General features: G+C 43.6%; 1 protein-coding gene across 1 annotated transcript in view; it reads right to left on the bottom strand.

The window, feature by feature from the left end:
* Nucleotides 1-18,965, bottom strand: part of malrd1 (MAM and LDL receptor class A domain containing 1) — a 93,081-nt gene that overhangs the window by 7,131 nt on the left and 66,985 nt on the right. The window contains exons 21-26 of the mRNA XM_066680271.1: nucleotides 13,611-13,788; nucleotides 6,786-6,914; nucleotides 6,089-6,241; nucleotides 4,323-4,480; nucleotides 3,185-3,386; nucleotides 2,611-2,889 (exon numbers count right to left, since the gene is read on the bottom strand). Of these exons, the coding sequence (XP_066536368.1) occupies nucleotides 2,611-2,889; nucleotides 3,185-3,386; nucleotides 4,323-4,480; nucleotides 6,089-6,241; nucleotides 6,786-6,914; nucleotides 13,611-13,788 (1,099 nt within the window). The remainder of the gene's footprint in view (nucleotides 1-2,610; nucleotides 2,890-3,184; nucleotides 3,387-4,322; nucleotides 4,481-6,088; nucleotides 6,242-6,785; nucleotides 6,915-13,610; nucleotides 13,789-18,965) is intronic.

Below are 18,965 nucleotides of genomic sequence, written 5' to 3'. Positions count from 1 at the left end.
GAGCATTGTCTCAAGCCAAGTTCCGGGAACATAATGTATAACCTGCATATGATCAGTGCTATATCCTACATAATGAAGTAGCCTTGTAGTCATAGCAACATTTTATGTATGTTAATTTTAAATCAAATTACATTTCAATATATCTCAGCAAGCTTTATAAATATTATACATAAGAAATACTCGAAATGAAACGTCGTTTTCTCATTTCAAGTAAAATGTACAAATAAAACAATGATTTTGAAAAATAAAAATGCATATGTAAATAAGTCCCTAATGACTTGTAGGTGAAGATGCTGTGTTCGGGTGCTCATACAGACAGCGAGCATATATCTGTGGCACACCACTGACTGTAGACCACTGCTGGTCCACCATGGGACCACTCAGATTACTGTCCTGTACAGGATAGAACTCATTTATAATCTCCTCAAACAGATTCTACATTCACAGAGACTTTTATTCTGGAAAACACACTAATACAAATATTACCAACAACTCTGAGAGATATAATAATGAGTATAAGCCTGATATAAAATGATTAAATGCTAAAAATGTTGACACTGTGCTGGATTTAAATTATTCACTAATGTTATTTATAAAGAATAACAAAAAGAACCTAATGAAGGGAAATGTATATTGGACTGTGAATGGAAAAGTGTTAAAATGTGGCATTTTGTCTAAAATTCTGTTTAATCAGCAGTGGTCCGCCCAGAAAACGCTGTGCAAAACACTAGTGGACGTCCAACTTTGCCCTCAGTGGAACAACAGTGGCCGCCATCTCCTTGCTCTCAGGGAAGGTTTTATATACTGGGTGGTTAAGTAGTAAATAGGACTTCACGCTGTTCAGGAGCTTGGCTGAAGATTCACACACTGTACACAACATGTCTCCAAAACGTAATCATTAAATAACAACTAAATGTTGTAATAACAAAACTGATCACAATATCTACAGAAAACATACACAATGAGACAATTCAAATGCATATTTGATGTTTTCTCCAGGGGAAGAGGGAAAAGGTTGCAATATACGTAACATCTCGTAAACTCATATATCATCAAGAATCTCGACTTTACCAGTGGCGAATACGACTGCGTACGCCGTTCGGGTGCCATTTACATTTTGGAAAATTGTTTTTTCCCAGGGGTCTGTGAGGAGTGTGGTGTGTTCTCCCTGTGTCTGCATGGGTTTCCTCCGGGTGACTGTCTGTGAGGAGTGTGGTGTGTTCTCCCTGTGTCTGTGTGGGTTTCCTCCGGGTGACTGTCTGTGAGCAGTGTTGTGTGTTCTCCCTGTGTCTGCGTGGGTTTCCTCCGGGTGACTGTCTGTGAGGAGTGTGGTGTGTTCTCCCTGTGTCTGTGTGGGTTTCCTCCGGGTGACTGTCTGTGAGGAGTGTGGTGTGTTCTCCCTGTGTCTGCGTGGGTTTCCTCCGGGTGACTGTCTGTGAGCAGTGTGGTGTGTTCTCCCTGTGTCTGCGTGGGTTTCCTCCGGGTGACTGTCTGTGAGGAGTGTGGTGTGTTCTCCCTGTGTCTGTGTGGGTTTCCTCCGGGTGACTGTCTGTGAGGAGTGTGGTGTGTTCTCCCTGTGTCTGCGTGGGTTTCCTCCGGGTGACTGTCTGTGAGCAGTGTGGTGTGTTCTCCCTGTGTCTGCGTGGGTTTCCTCCGGGTGACTGTCTGTGAGGAGTGTGGTGTGTTCTCCCTGTGTCTGTGTGGGTTTCCTCTGGGTGACTGTCTGTGAGGAGTGTGGTGTGTTCTCCCTGTGTCTGCATGGGTTTCCTCCGGGTGACTGTCTGTGAGGAGTGTGGTGTGTTCTCCCTGTGTCTGCGTGGGTTTCCTCCGGGTGACTGTCTGTGAGGAGTGTGGTGTGTTCTCCCTGTGTCTGGGTGAGTTTCCTCCGGGTGACTGTCTGTGAGGAGTGTGGTGTGTTCTCCCTGTGTCTGTGTGGGTTTCTTCCGGGTGACTGTCTGTGAGGAGTGTGGTGTGTCTGGGTGGGAATCCATGTTCAGCGTTATGAAGCTTTCCACCCGTAATTGGTCCCTTATTTTTGTATACTTACTTATTGTCATCCTGGAAGTGTCCCAAAAGAGCTTTTATCATGTCCCTTGACCTATTTTTACTGGCCCTGGGACAGGTGTCTGGATCCCTGCCCTGTGTGAGTCACTCATTCCAGTCACAGCTCTCAGCTCAATGCACAGATCTGATTGGCTGACTACTCTCACGTGTGATATGCAGAAATGCATGTGATTAGTCTGTGAGTTTCCTGGAGCGCTAAACCTGAACCATAATGACTAGAAGGGTCACACCATTTATAACAAACACTCTGTTTAAAAAATGAGACAGCTCTTAATATTTTATCAGTTACAAGTCCATACAAGTCTGTTTGTGACCCCTGTACTAGGAAATTGCAGAAAAGACCAGGTGGGTATAGTGGAATGAACTACCAATTAATACCCTTCAGTTTACAAGAAATATTGGATGAACAGGTGTCCACAAACTTTTCACTAATAATAGCTAAATAGCTAATACTGATTCAAGTACCCACAATCAGGACTGGCACTATATTTCTGAATGCTATCTTGCATGTGTGTGTGTGTGTGTGTGTGTGTGTTTGTGTCTTACGGCATCCATATTCATCCTCTCCGTGCGGGCAGTCAGGCACAGTATCACAGCGCAGCAGTGAGGGGACGCAGGAGCCATTAGAGCAGCGATACTGACCGACCTCACATCCGTTCTGAGGGGGCACTGTCCCCGGCACCACGCTCGCACACCACTCCTCGTCAGAGCGGTCGGCACAGTCCACCTCCCCATCACATCGCCAGCTCAGCGGCACACACTCCAGCAGATACACGCACTGGAAATAGCCCGGGTCACATGTCGGAGGGATGGAGGTCACAGGGGCTGAGAAAATAGTAAGACTTTATGGTAGATCAATGCTCATTATAGCAGTATTCTTACAAGGATCCGTAAGAAATGGGATGCTCTGGGCTGTGATTTCTGGCATGATTTAGCATCGTTTAGCACTATTGGGATCCGCTAGAGTGGCCTTTGTGATTCAAAGCCAATCTCCTCATATTAGAATCTGACATGTCTTCATTTACAAGGAATATCGCATGTCCACAAACCTTTGGCCAAATAACACAGCAGAGAGAGAGGGAGAAAGGACAGTTTGGAAGGGCAAGTAATTGTTCAGCACCTCCTACGGCACACTCCTGGGTGAAAGAGAGGTCATCAATGGCGATGTTTGTCCACTGGTCCACTCCCACCTCTGCCTGAAAGGTCACTCTGAAGGGCAGCGGATTGGACAGGACCACGTTACTGTAATGCCAGCTGTGTCCATGGTTACCACTGGTTGCCCACATCAGCAAGGGAATGCCGCTCCTGCCCACAGTGAGAACCTGCAACACAGCTGCACTGGGTAACTGCATCCCAGCAGACGTTTGTCAGTTCTCACTGGCTCGTCTTAGCTTTCTACGGAGGTCAATTCCTAGGTTATTCCTTGTGACGACAAAGCATGGTGTCACATGATATTAACTAGTGCATATTCTAAACTTGCCCTGTGAAGGACTGGCGCCCCCTCCAGGGTGTATTCCCGCCTTGTGCCCAATGATTCCAGGTAGGCTCTGGACCCACCGTGACCCTGAACTAGATAAGAGCTTACAGATAATGAATGAATGATGAATGATATTCTAAACTTTTAATACGAATTAAAATGAGACAGTTCTTATGTTTTGAATTTGATGACGTAAAGTGTTTTTTGTGTAACGTATAATTCAAAATTCAAACATACTCCTGCTCTTGTCATATTCTGGTAACTGCTGCGTAGTATTAAAAATGACAGTTTATTAGTTACTGAATTTGTTATGAGTTCCATTAAGTTAAAGTAGATGTGACGATTTAAAAATGCTGATTTTGATGTTAGTGATCGGGAATGTAGCGGAGTAATACGTAATATTTAAGGTTTAATTTTTTTGTTTATTTTCTATACTAAAATGACAACTCCCATTATTAACACTATGCAACAGTCACCAAAACAATGACAAAAGAGCAGGAGAACGTTTGAATTTTGAACTTCAATTATACATTACACAAAAGTGTTTTAAAACCTTGTAAAGGTATATTTTGTACTACGCAGAGTTTTGTTGCCCAAGCGCCTGGAAGCGAAACAGATAGAGCTTGCTTCAGCTGCATTCTGGTTTCTCACACAGGTGCAGGTGACACAGAGCAAAACACTCTTCATTAAATTCTTGAGCTAATTCCAAATTCAGGTTTCTTGTAAAGCAATCAACAGATTTAATATTTGTCCAGGGACCCTCGCTTCCGTTCCTCCTCACCTTCAGTGTGCCCATGCCTTTAGAGCCATGCATGTGGAACCAGAAGCGCAGATGGCACACACCCACACTGGCCGGAAACTCCTGCTGGGTGGTTACCCTGGCAACGTCCCCTTCTTTCCGCTTGGCCGAGTTCACGTACAGGTAGCCCCCCGACCCGTCTTATGCACCGTTCACAGTATCACACACACACACACACTACAGTTAAACAGAGAATTCAGCATTCACACATACCACAAAACTACTAAATAACAGATACAAATATATTGTCTAGATATAGTGTGAGAGTTAGATATAGATATAAGAGTGAGCTAAATAAGTCATTGGATAAAACGAGTCATACTTATTTGTGCTGCATTTTACACAGTGCTGATCACAGTGCTGAGGCTGCATTTATGTCAAGACACAAAACAAGTTTAAACCGAGCAAAACAAACGCAACCCAGTGCAGAGAAATTAGAGCAGTGATAAAATACGGAGTAAACAAAAACTGAGAGGACAGAGTGAAAATGACTCAATCCTCCTGGGCTCTCGTACTAAACTGAGCTGTGGCTCATTCTTATTTAAAGGAACAGGCGCTGAAACTGCTGTGGTGTTTGATCCCTGTGGCGTTTTGACCAAAGCATGTTACAGACATTCCTTTAAGACCCAGAACTGTGTTCACTTGTGAAAAAGAGGTATGTTCCCTTTAACATATGTTACGTTATATATGTATTTCCTGCATAATCTCCATACAAATGATGCTCAGGACATAAGTTCAAGGTCCGATTGTTGTATCAGTCAGACACTTTGATGAACGCCAGGATTAAAAAGGCACAGTAAACAACAGTGGGAAGTAATGGACTGTCGACTGCGAGCCGGACTATCATTCAGCAACAGTCTGGTGTCCACATTCTTTTGGCTACACGTTAGTTATGACTCATGCTATATCTTTAGGGATAATAGAGATGATGGAAGCAGAGTTATTGCATTGCTTTGCAGGAGGCTTTCCACTTGTCCTCTGAGCTCTCACTCTGTCCACAATTATCCCCTCAAGGTGTTTGATAAATGGAAGAATAGCTCAATTTCCTGTCTAGGAATTCCTATAATGACACTTAAATATTTCAATAATTCTGTGCCCTTCAGAACCAGAAAGTGCTCTAATCAGCCGTTTATTGTACCGACTGGCACTGGTCCCATAGGGAGGAAAACTGTATTCCGTTTGCCATGTGACCTTGTTCACATTCCACACTTGTTACATTATATAAGGTCACGTGCAAAATACTGGTTCACATGTTTTGTTGATGTTTATAAGTGAAAAGTGACATATTCTATCTCTTTCCTACAAGTGACTAACAGGACTGTCTAAACAGCCCAGTTCAGAACGACCGGTTTCAGCACCTGTTCCTTCAAACGACATTGAGCCACAGTTTAGTTCAGTGCAAGGGCCCAGGAGTGAGGAGCGAGTAGCAGAAGCTCTGGTTTTTAGCTGTTTTCACTTGGCTCCCTCTCTTCTTCGTTCTGGTTCTCTCCGTATTTTATCAGTGATATTACTTCTCTGCGTGTGCTGTGTTTGTTTAGCTCTGTGTAAAGTCCCCAGTACTGGACTGTGGAGCAATGGGACTGCACGCTCTGGAGAGATGGTGCTCTACCTAAAACGTTTGGGGTGATTGGGAGTGGTGTTTGTGATCCAGAAAAAAATCATCTCCTGTGCCTGAAAGCCATATAGGGTATATAAAAGTTGGGTACTTAAATGTGCATACAAGAGCAGAATTTAGCAACAGCATTTACCAGGGCTGTGGTCAGTGGAGGGTCCAGTCCCTTGATGAACTTGACCTCGACCTATGTGCCAGTCAAAGTCATCCCCAAGGTCCTGCTCCAGCTGACACTGCAACTCCCACTGATCTTCCGCCATGTTGAAGTCACAGGCTCCTGCCAGTCCAGCTAAAACACATAGCATCCATAACTCGCACAAAAACAACATAGATGAGCATATGTTCAATCACCCATGGTTCATGAGCATTCTCAGAAAGGATTTATTTCTGAAATGTAACTTTTAGACACAATTTTTGTGGTCAGATTTTAGTCGTGTTTCCTGATGAGACCACATTGGTTGTCATAGGAATGACAAAGTCCTGATTACACTGATGGTGGGTAGGCAGAAGCTCCGCCCCCATGAGAAAACACCTAGCTGATAAGATAAACGGAATCTATGAAACATCGGATTGGTTTCCCACACAGGGTTAAAGCCTAGTCCTGGGTTATATCCTTCATAAATGCTGTGTAGTCCAGGACTAGGCTTGATCCCTGTCTGGGAATCCACCCCTATATGGGTATATACCGTTTTCATTTAGATCCAGGTCAAAGTGGATTTGTAAATCACTGCACTCTGTCTTTGCATTCTACATACTGTTCCAACAGGCTTTTGACATTTCAGATGCAACAGTATTAAGTAATGGAAGTAACTTTAGAGAGCAGAAGTACTCACTGCAGTCCAGTTCATCAGATCTATCAACACAGTCAGCTTTACTATCACACACCACACTGGAGTCCACACAACCCCCACTCTTACACACAAAATCTACGGCTGCCGGACAGGAACTGGGGTGTATAACACCTGAAACACACACACATATTTCCATTAATGGTAGGAATGTTACATTGACTTCTACAATTTCATGGAGACTTCCCTCATCTTAACACTGACTATTACTATCCTAACCCTGACACTAAACCTAGCACTTAGTAACACTAACAAGAAACCCAACCATAACAAGCACCAGACTCACCTTAAAGGCGACACTCACAATTGTTATCAAAAATTAAGATTAGATTTTTTTTAATTATTGCTCTTTAGTCTATTTGTGCTGAAAACCAGTCTAATGTTTATATGAATCTCCAGTGTCAGTAAATGAGTTAAAGGTTAAAAACGAGTTTCTATGGTAATTCAAACCAGGTTTGTTTACGTTCAGAAGCTCCATATTTTTAATTGGAAAGGTAGGTTGTTTGTACGAGGTTGAAGTTTGGCTCTTCTGTAGGTTTTTAGTCACTGTTTGAGTTACCACAGGAACTCATTTGTAAATCAATTTTGTTTAGTTTTGTAGCACTTACAGCAATGCAGTTAACTGTGTCACGGTTTTGGAAATCAGTATTACCCACCTATGGGTAAGCAAGAATATAGCAGTATCCTCATCTTGGTTCATGCTTTTGAAAGTGAGAGCGAGAGAGAGAGAGAATACCAGACTGAGACACTTTGATTCTTTACTCATTTACTGATTCCAGGGCTTTGTAAACACATTAGACCCATTTTAAGCAAACAGACTGGAGAGCTAACACATTTTGAGAAAAAAACTTTATGAAACATTATCAATATCTACTACATTATCCCCAACACTCACTGAGAATGTACCACTACTCAAATAATACCAGCTCTGCGGAGGTCCTGATCATAGAAGAAGAGGATATCATTTGGCTAAAAAGATATGTAGAGCAATGGATGAACTGGATCTACATAGTGCACCTATAAGGTCAGTGGAGCTGAATATGGACAATTAGAAGTGTGCAACTTTTGCTTTAGTGTAGCAGTCTCTCGTTCTCTTTATTCTCTCATTTTTTGTTTTCTCCCTTTCCCTCTCTCTCTCACATTTCCCATTGCTCTTTCTCTCTCACATTGTCTCTCACTGTTTTATCTCCCTTTCCATGCCTTTATATTATGAAACACATTCAGTTACATCATGAACTACTGTCCAAAGTTTAGACTTGATCTTTATATTTATTTTTACAACATATTGTTTAGAGCTTATGTAATTATTCTTTCTCTTTATCTCTCTCTTTCCAACAGCAAATTTTAGATATCTTCTTGTTAGCTCCCATTAGCTGCTGAACTTTTCTCCCACTCCCACAGGTCAGTGCTATCAAAACAACACGCTCTAAACGAGACTGTGTTACGCTAGCGGTTAGCAAATCATTCATCAGCTGTGTTCAGGAAATCGAGGTTCTCTACGTTATCCATCAGCAAGCCTGGAGGAAGCTCATTTCACTGTTATATTATCCTGCAGGTCTTTCACTAGAAACACACCAGAATCTAACACTCCATCAATCACACGTTCCTCTGAAAAAGTGAAACACATCATTCCTCAGCTAACCGCTAACCTGTCCCCTTCCCAGCTCCCTCAGAGAAAGCTGCAGGCGAGCAGCTTTAAGAACTACTTAACAACCTGCAGCATGCTTCAGGAAGGTCACTGCACCATTTCAGCCCTAAACCTATGACTGCACATCAAGAATGAAACCCTTTGGGTGTGGTTACATGCACTGACAATCGGACATCCTCAGAAATTCAGATTCTGGCATGGTGCTGTACTCTGAAAGTAAACAGATTTTATTTCAAAGTTTATTTCATAGAGTTAACAACTGCATTTGAGCATGCAGTAGATGAAGCATTCGAAAGGAAGAAGCTAAAGTATGCAAACCTGGTGGCTGAGGTGAGGGAACACAGGTGGCAGGCACATGTAAGACCATTGGAGATAGGTTATGGATGATGAGGAGAGCACAGACTACTTGGGGAAATGCACTGTAGAGGTGCTGTTGTGGTGGTTGGTGTTGTAGCAAGTAAAGATCACATGTAACTGGTGGCACTGAGTATGCATTAACGGTGCCAGTGGGGCTAGGTACAGCCTTAGTCACCAGGGAGGCCAGTGTGGATTTACTGTTGTTGATGGTTAAGCGTAAGTAATGACTGTAAAGCTGGCTTGAAGGTGGGGTGGTGGGTCTGGGATGCCATACTTCACTGCTGAGCCTTCTGGAGGTATTGTGGACTTAATTCAGCGAAACACTGATGAGGGGAGGTGCCTACCTGATGACCCCTGTGAAGTGCTAGTGATACAGTGGGTGTTGTGGGTACTCGTGCTGGGCTCAATGATAGCTGGTTGCTAATCAGATCATGGGGTGGACCCTATGTGAATCTCTAATGGATTAGCATAGATTATTTAATATTTAGTTAACGCATTATATTAAAATAATAAATGTAGGCTCCTGAGACGTCTAGGTAGAATTTCATAATTTATTTTTAATTTTGCACCACTGTAGATATTTCACATTATACTTATTTTAAAAAATCTTTTAAAAAGTCTTTCATACTGACGAGATGTTTCACATTTTATTAGCTCCTGACCAAATGAAAGTGCACACTTGTGGAATATTAAAGCAGCTCTGATGAGAGCTGAGCTGAGAGCCTCCCTCATTATGTTGTTAAATGCCTCTCTGCTTTTACGAGCAGGATGAGAGGGCAGCAAGGGAGGCATACTAAAAAAATGACAGAGAGAGATATCGTTAAGGGAATACTCCAGTATTTTCCCAACTTAATCTATACGCGTTGCATATGTGCCATATCTCTGATCACCATGGACTGGAATTTCTACAGGTTTGAATTTTCCAACTCTATTTGACACAACACGTTATCTGGTCTGTGGAGCAGTGGAACAGTGTTCTCTGGAATGATGGAAATCTATGCAATACCACGGGATGTTCTCCAGGTGTGTGCCTTATAGTGCTGTCTTCTGTTACCTCTTCAGGGTACCTCAATCAGGGTCATGGTGCGTCCCAAGCCTATGCGGAATCATTGGATAAAAAGCAGGTACACACCTTGGATGCCACTCCATCAGCTGGTATCACACACTCACCCAGTCACTCACACCTGTGGACTGTGGCATCACTGGAGATCTCAACCTTCTGAACACAGTGTCCACTCACTGGGCACTGCAGACACACCTACAGTACCTTGTGTGTTGCTGCACAGTTTGTCTTGGTCAACTTCTAGTCCTTGATTGGATGGTGGAGTCTGCCCACAGGTTGCTTTTGGTGTGTTTTTGGTTAGTGGACTATTCTTAGCCCAACAATGACACTTTAAAAACTCCAGCAGCATGTGCTTTGTCTGCTCCATTTGTCCCAATTTAACACACACTAACACATCACCACCACACCAGGGTCACTGCAGTACTGAGAATGAGCAAACAGCCAAATAATACTGCTCTGTGGTGGTCCTGTGGGTCCTTGTAATTGAAGAAGAGGGTTAAATGGGGATAAGAAAGTATGTAGAGTAACAGATGGACTGCAGGCTGTAATTGTAGATCTACAAACAGCTCCTGTGTGGTCAGTGGAACTGATAAAATTGACAGTGAGTGTAGAAACAAGGAGGTCATTTTAGAGTTACGGCTGATTATAGGTAGTGCATGTATGTAGCCTATAGTGTGTGTGTGTGTGTGTGTGTGTCTGTACTGAAACCCAATGTGATTAAATCTGAGTTGGAATATGTCCCCAAGCTCCTTTCCGTTCCTTTGAAGCTTCACTAACATTATAGCTTCCCTGACTTCACCCAAACTCAGCTTTAATTATTCAGCTTCAGGACTGACAGAGTAGAAATGATGCTTTCTCTCACTGTCAGAGTAAAAGAGCTCCTCTGTACTGCTTTAAGTGGGAAGAAATGAGAAAAACAGCTTGTCAAAATTTAACAGATCAGTATCTTTTTCTGATCCAATTAACAGTGTGATGTGATATTTTCATCAGACACCGCTGAGATGTGCCCATGGGGTCCTGATGGTCATGTTTCTACAGGAATATTAGACCTTCACTGAGACTAGAGGGAAATTAGAGGCTGTGAGATGAGAGAGAGAGAGAGAGAGAGAGAGAGAGAGAGAGAACACGAATGTCAAACGTGTTAGTTTCACACCGGCTGGAAGTGAAATCTCTTACCCTTTGTGTTAACTGAGCTCTCGAGCCCAAAGAGAACATCATCACACAAAACACGAAAGGTGTCGGGAAAGTGTGTTGTTATCAAACTTAATCCAAACCTTATCTACATTTCCACCCATCACAGCTAGGTTTGAAATGAGAAATGAAATGAGGCATGACCCCTGTTACACATTGCTACATATAATCCATTACAGCAGCAAACAAGAGGTCGTGTTACAACGCTATAAACAAATATAATACAGGCCACAGTTTACATTTTACACTACAGAAGGCTAAACGTCAAGGTGTTCACACAATGTATATAAATTTAATTGCAAATCTATATTGAAGATACACCCCTCAATCCTCAGTCTGGCGTCTTCAGAGGGAACCACTCACATTAGCCAGGCTTGTGGGTGCAACCTTTAAAAAGTGGGCGGGGCTAATGCTGGACAAATAATGAGCAACACACTACTGTTCTTTTTAGGTTTGGAGTTATCTTTTAAAACTGGAGCCTACCTATTTCAAGATATCAACACCGTTCCAACTCTGACATGTCCAAACTAATGTGGAATACTGGGCTTGTATACAGCATTCGGATGTTCTTTTTCCAAACTTGTTTTTTTCTGCTCTTTCCCACATTCATTCCTATGGAGTTTTGTGTTGTTAACTGCTCTAATTCATTTAAATTTCAAGCTCCGCCCACCAAAGCTCACAAGGTCAGACCTGGGTTCACTGGAACCCATCAGATCGACCTCTAATTTATTCCCTTGTTCAATTATCCTCCAATCATTTGAAAGGAAAACTGCTGCAGAGTGTGATGACATCACAAGCGCTCATTAAAAACTCTCATTCCCCTTTACATCACAGAATTTGCTGCTATACTTTTTATCGGCTCAGCTACAAACTTCATTATTTGAAAATGCAGTTGGGCAAGGGGTGACATCACTGCCCTCTGCTTGCCTCAGGGTGGTTCAGTTCCCGGTTTAGGAAGGAATACAACACTATACCAACAAGAGTCCTCTCCTAGAGATATACCTGCCTGCCTCTGGAATATGATGATATTGTAGTGATTTGAATCCTAGCGGGGCTCCAGGGACCTGTGATTTCGCCGTGTCCACGTGGGTTTCCTCCGGGTGCTCTGGTTTCCTCCCATGGTCCAAACACACACGTTGGTAGGTAGACTGGCCACTCAAAAGTGTCCGTAGGTGTGAATGTGTGTCACGCCGTGAAGGACTGGCGCCCCCTCCAGGATGTATAAATGTGCAATATTTCCATCTATCTACTAATGTGCAATATCTCATGCAATATTTCCATGGACAATAGTCATGTTAATTAGTTGTAAATATTCTTCGGAGCTTTTGATATTTCTATTTTTGCCAGACCACCTGCTGGGTCGGCCTTGAAGAGGCATATGCACTTACTGACTGACACCTAATAGTGAAAAGCGCCTGCGCGAGTAGGAACTGTTAATTTAGCCGTATTTCACAGAGAGAACTTAAGGTGGCACCACACTGTTTGTTGTTAGTTCAGCTATATTTCACTATACAGTTTGTGAACTAAATTTGGAACCATTTGGTGGGGTCTTGTTTTCCCTTGAAAAGTACTTTTTTTGGAACCTTCAAGTGTTCCAAAAAACTTGTGCCGCTTCAGCGCTGTAGCTACACCATCCACCGCGGTGAGCAGCTCAGTGTTTTACTGGAGCCTCGAGCAGAAATGTGTTAAACGTTGTTGAGGTGATATTTATCATAATCTCTTCTTTATGTTTGGAGAATGATTCTGTGACACAGCCTTTTGTTTTCTACCATATATCTAACACACAGAAATGACATGAATACACACACACATCTCACCGTTACTGACTTTCTGACAGCTTTTTGTTTAACTTTACATAAAAATGGGCAGAATCTCCCGATGATTAAAGCCAGAACACCAGAGCGAGGTGTTACTCAAAATAAACGAGACTGTGAATTAGTTACAGCACTGTTTTATCAGTCAGACCCTTATAGAAATGTAAGTCAGTAATAAATATCTAGTTCCAGGCAATGCCCTGTTCCTTTATCAAGTGTAGATTACTTGGCTGATGAAATGTTAAGGTGCTTGGTTTTAGAAATGTTCAAAAACAAGCAATAAACTATAAAATTTGGACAAGACCTATTATTTTTAAAAAAGACACTGATATGAATCACAAAAGCTTTTTATTCCCATGAGAAGGGGATGTAATTTGGGCCTGTTTTTGAAATGCCAGAAAAATCTCTGTGACAATGGTTATATGGCTAATGGTGGTCTGGCTAAACTAGGTTTGCCTAGATTCTCTTTGCTCTTGTTTATTGTATTTTATTTTCCGTTATTTATTTTTATATGAATGAATGAACCCTGCAGTGCTTTCTTGCACTCCGTTAAGAAATCTGACCATGTGTATTAGCTATAATTGCATTGATAGACCAAAACTCTAGAGTCTTTATGCAGTTTGTTGTTAGATTATAGCTGTTTCTCTATTCAAAGAGAGAAGCATTGTGTATGAGCAGGAAATAACTGAATGTTTCTGAGCTGGCTGTAGACTTCTTAAAGTGACTTTGTTACTCACTGTGAGCACAGTCTGTAAACTCCAGGTCATCCAGTGCTGCCCCGCCGCTCACGTCTTTAGCCCTCACTGCCTCAAAGATCAGCTCAAAGTTCCTCAGGCTCCTCAGAGGCACCTCCGCCCTCCTCCATTCGTGAATCATCCTCTGCTCCATCCACACCTCCCTCAGCTCGTCTTCTGTCTAATCAGAACAGACCAAACATAAAAAGTGCTCAGGTCAGAGCCTCAGTCAGTCCTTCTGAGAGCCACTGTCAGTTTCAGAGTCTCTAAAAAGCAGCTTTACAACAGAGGAATATCCACGCTTAACCCTTACACCTTTTCAAGAAAATCTGGGCTATTTCTGTAGTGAAAGCAATATAATACAATCCCAGTTGTGAAAACAAGCTGTGGCTGTGTATGAAAGCAGGGGGTTGTAAACTGTAAATAATACCTAGGTTCTTGCTTTAATACAGTGGTTCTCAAGCTTTCTATCATTCCCCACCTCAGACGAAGGGGAATTTCCACGCCCCACCTGTACCATATCGCCCCCAAAATTTATTTATTTAAGTTACATCATCTTCTACCTGTAAATCAATAGCTTAACATTCTAACCCCAGATACAACATTAACATTAATGTTCAAAAATGAAACAAAGGTTAAAGGTTGGCCTATGAATGAAACAGTGTCTCAGTTTTCAATCTGTGCAAAAATGAGCAAAGGCAGGTAGAAGTGAGTTTGATATTGGGGGGGGGGGGGGAGATACCCAAAAGTATCACAGGCCAGCTATTGCTCTGGGTCATTATGACATCGTTAGTGTTCCGTCGCTCTGCTGCCTGGCCCACAGGCCAGCTATTGCTCTGGGTCATTATGACATCGTCAGTGTTCCGTAGCTCTGCTGCCTGGCCCACAGGCCAGCTATTGCTCTGGGTCATTATGACATCGTCAGTGTTCCGTAGCTCTGCTGCCTGGCCCACAGGACAGCTATTGCTCTGGATCATTATGACATCGTCAGATTTCCATCGCTCTGCTGCCTGGCCCACAGGCCAGCTATTGCTATGGGTCATTATGACATCGTCAGTGTTCCGTAGCTCTGCTGCCTGGCCCACAGGCCAGCTATTGCTCTGGATCATTATGACATCGTCAGTGTTCCATCGCTCTGCTGCCTGGCCCACAGGCCAGCTATTGCTCTGGATCATTATGACATCGTCAGTGTTCCGTCGCTTTGCTGCCTGGCCCACAGACCAGCTATTGCTCTGGATCATTATGACATCATCAATATTCCGTCGCTCGGCTGCATGGCCCACAGGCCAGCTATTGCTCTGGATCATTATGACATCGTCAGTGTTCCGTAGCTCTGCTGCCTGGCCCACAGGCCAGCTATTGCTCTGGATCATTATGACATCGTCAGTGTTCTGTAGCTCTGCTGCCTGGCCCACAGGCCAGCTATTGCTCTGGGTCATTATGACATCGTCAGTGTTCCGTAGCTCTGCTGCCTGGCCCACAGGCCAGCTATTGCTCTGGGTCCTTATGACATCGTCAGTGTTCCATAGCTCTGCTGCCTGGCCCACAGGCCAGCTATTGCTCTGGATCATTATGACATCATCAATGTTCTGTCGCTCTGCTGCCTGGCCCACAGGCCAGCTATTGCTCTGGATCATTATGACATTGTCAGTGTTCCGTAGCTCTGCTGCCTGGCCCACAGGCCAGCTATTGCTCTGGGTCATTATGACATCGTCAGTGTTCCGTAGCTCTGCTGCCTGGCCCACAGGCCAGCTATTGCTCTGGATCATTATGACATCATCAATGTTCCGTCGCTCTGCTGCCTGGCCCACAGGCCAGCTATTGCTCTGGATCATTATGACATCGTCAGTGTTCCGTAGCTCTGCTGCCTGGCCCACAGGCCAGCTATTGCTCTGGATCATTATGACATCGTCAGTGTTCCGTCGCTTTGCTGCCTGGCCCACAGACCAGCTATTGCTCTGGATCATTATGACATCGTCAGTGTTCCGTCGCTTTGCTGCCTGGCCCACAGACCAGCTATTGCTCTGGGTCATTATGACATCATCAGTATTCCGTCGCTCTGCTGCCTGGCCCACAGGCCAGCTATTGCTCTGGATCATTATGATATCGTCAGTGTTCCGTAGCTCTGCTGCCTGGCCCACAGGCCAGCTATTGCTCTGGGTCATTATGACATCGTCAGTGTTCCGTCGCTCGGCTGCCTGGCCCACAGGCCAGCTATTGCTCTGGGTCATTATGACATCATCAGTGTTCCGTAGCTCTGCTGCCTGGCCCACAGGCCAGCTATTGCTCTGGATCATTATGACATCGTCAGTGTTCCGTCGCTCTGCTGCCTGGCCCACAGGACAGCTATTGCTCTGGGTCATTATGACATCGTCAGTGTTCCGTCACTCTGCTGCCTGGCCCACAGGCCAGCTATTGCTCTGGGTCATTATGACATCGCCAGTGTTCCGTAGCTCTGCTGCCTGGCCCACAGGCCAGCTATTGCTCTGGATCATTATGACATCGTCAGTGTTCCGTCGCTCTGCTGCCTGGCCCACAGGCCAGCTAGTGCTCTGGATCATTATGACATCGTCAGTGTTCAGTAGCTCTGCTTCCTGGCCCACAGGCCAGCTATTGCTCTGGCTCATTATGACATCGTCAGTGTTCCGTAGCTCTGCTGCCTGGCCCACAGGCCAGCTATTGCTCTGGATCATTATGACATCGTCAGTGTTCCGTCGCTCTGCTGCCTGGCCCACAGGCCAGCTATTGCTCTGGATCATTATGACATCGTCAGTGTTTCTTCGCTCTGCTGCCTGGCCCACAGGCCAGCTATAGCTCTGGGTCATTATGACATCGTCAGTGTTCCGTAGCTCTGCTGCCTGGCCCACAGGCCAGCTAGTGCTCTGGGTCATTATGACATCGTCAGTGTTCTGTCGCTCTGCTGCCTGGCCCACAGGCCAGCTATTGCTCTGGGTCATTATGACATAGTCAGTGTTCCGTAGCTCTGCTGCCTGGCCCACAGGCCAGCTATTGCTCTGGGTCATTATGACATCGTCAGTGTTCCGTAGCTCTGCTGCCTGGCCCACAGGCCAGCTATTGCTCTGGATCATTATGACATCGTCAGTGTTCCATCGCTCTGCTACCTGGCCTACAGGCCAGCTATTGCTCTGGGTCATTATGACATCATCAGTGTTCCGTAGCTCTGCTGCCTGGCCCACAGGCCAGCTATTGCTCTAGGTCATTATGAAATTGTCAGTGTTCCGTAGCTCTGCTGCCTGGCCCACAGGTCAGCTAGTGCTCTGGGTCATTATGACATCGTCAGTGCTCCATTGCTCTGCTGCCTGGCCCACAGGCCAGCTTTTTCTCTGGGTCATTCTGACATCGTCATTGTTCCGTCGCTCTGCTGCCCTGATAGCAAGGAGATGGCGGCCACTGTTGACCCACTGAGGACAAAGTTGGAGGTCCACTAGTGTTTTACACAGCGTTTTCTGTGCGGACCGATGCTGATTAAACAGAATTTTAGACAAAATGCCACACTTTAGCACTTTTCCATTCACAGGCCAATTTATATTTTTTTCCTTCATTAGGTTCTTTTGTTATTCTATTATCAGCACATTGTCAACATTTTTATCATAATCATTTTATATCAGGGTTAAACTCATTATTATATCTCTCATAGGTGTTGGTAATATTTGTATTAGTTTGTTTCCCAGACTAAAAGTCTCTGTGAATGTAAAATCTGTGTGAGGAGATTATAAATGAGTTATATTCTGTACAGGACAGTAATCTGAGTGGTCCAATGGTGGATCCGCAGTGGTCTACATATATCGTATACCACAGTGGACCAATATGTGCTAGCTGTCTGTGTTAGAGCAGCTTTATTTTTAAACAGGTGTCTTAACGAAAGCTGAAAGAAGACCTACAGTGTCTGACTTCCTCTGTGACGCATTTCCAAAATTAAAGTTTGCGAGTAAAACATTTTGGTTAAGGCAAGCTACATTTTTCTGGTCTCCTATCTAATGTTCTTTTATTGTGTTTAAGGGCAATTAATGTATACTTTGTGAGTGGGTGATTTTTACTGAGTGATCTTTATTGGCAAAACAGAAAGGCATTAATAAAGACATGCTCATTGATAAAGAAATGTTCATTTCTTCACACTCCTTGCGCCCCACCTGCAATACCCACATGCCCCACACTTTGATAAACACTGCTTTAACGTAATACCTCTTCTGCATCATTAGTTTTTGAAAAAAGTTGGAACTGGGCAATTTTAAGCTACAAATATTTTAAGTGGCATTAGAAATGCTTTAAATGCATGTTAATCGATGATGTAATCAATCATACAATCAGCATTCAGGAAAAGATTAGTCCATTATTAGTGAGTAAAATCCTGTTCTTTGCGTGAGGAGCTGGGGTAATATCATTATAACACAGGACAGTAATGTTTGGGGTGGATTGGTGCTGGTGAAAATAACAGAGAATGGAGTGGATTTGATTCACTCACAGCTGTCACACAGTGGATCAGACACAGCAGAACTACTGAGTTTTTAGACTGTCACCACTGTTCAAAGAACAGACCACTAACCAAAAATATCCAGCCTTAATTGACCTTATTTTCTAGTACTTCAAACTAGCTACTAGATGAGGAGATGGCATCAAATTGTACTAATCCTTCAAATACAGTACCAGTCAAAAGGGTGGACACCTTCTCATTAGTCATTGGTGGAATAGGGCTGTTAACTGTTTAGAACTTTGTATCAGCCCCTACCTCTGCACAACCCAAGCTATGGTCTCAAACACATGGAAGATGAGCAGTTCGAGAAATTAACTCTTGACGAGGCCACAGCTGTTCACTGTAAATCATTCCAGATGACGACCTCATGAAGCTGACTGAGAGAATGGAGAGAGTGAGCAAAACTGTCGTCAAAGCAACAGGGGGCTACTGTGAAGAGTCTAAAGTATAAAACATATTCTGGTTTGTTTAGCAATTTTTTGTTTACTGCGTAATTCCATATGCTCCTTCATAGTTTTAATGTCTTCCACATTCATTTACAACGTAGAAAATAATAATAATAATAATAAAATTAATAAAAAACAAAGAAAAACCATAAATGAGAAGATGTCCACACTTTTGACTGGTACTGTACATTCACAACATGTGGAAAATGGCCCAAAACAAAGGAAACCCTTACTGAGTGGGTGTGTCCAAACATTTGACTGGAAATGTACTTATTATAACAGATATTCTAAATCATTTAATGGTAATTTACCGAGTAGGATACACATTCATAGCATGAATATAAACTGCTACTGTGCACAAAACCTACCTACAGCTTCCAGAAATCCCTCTCCTCTGAGTGATACTTTAGGTTGTTTTGT

Source organism: Hoplias malabaricus, chromosome 9 (assembly GCF_029633855.1).
Source record: "Hoplias malabaricus isolate fHopMal1 chromosome 9, fHopMal1.hap1, whole genome shotgun sequence".
NCBI lineage: Eukaryota > Metazoa > Chordata > Actinopteri > Characiformes > Erythrinidae > Hoplias > Hoplias malabaricus.
The sequence above is the reverse complement of the archived record's forward strand: the minus strand, read 5'-3'. Positions and strand labels throughout refer to the sequence as shown.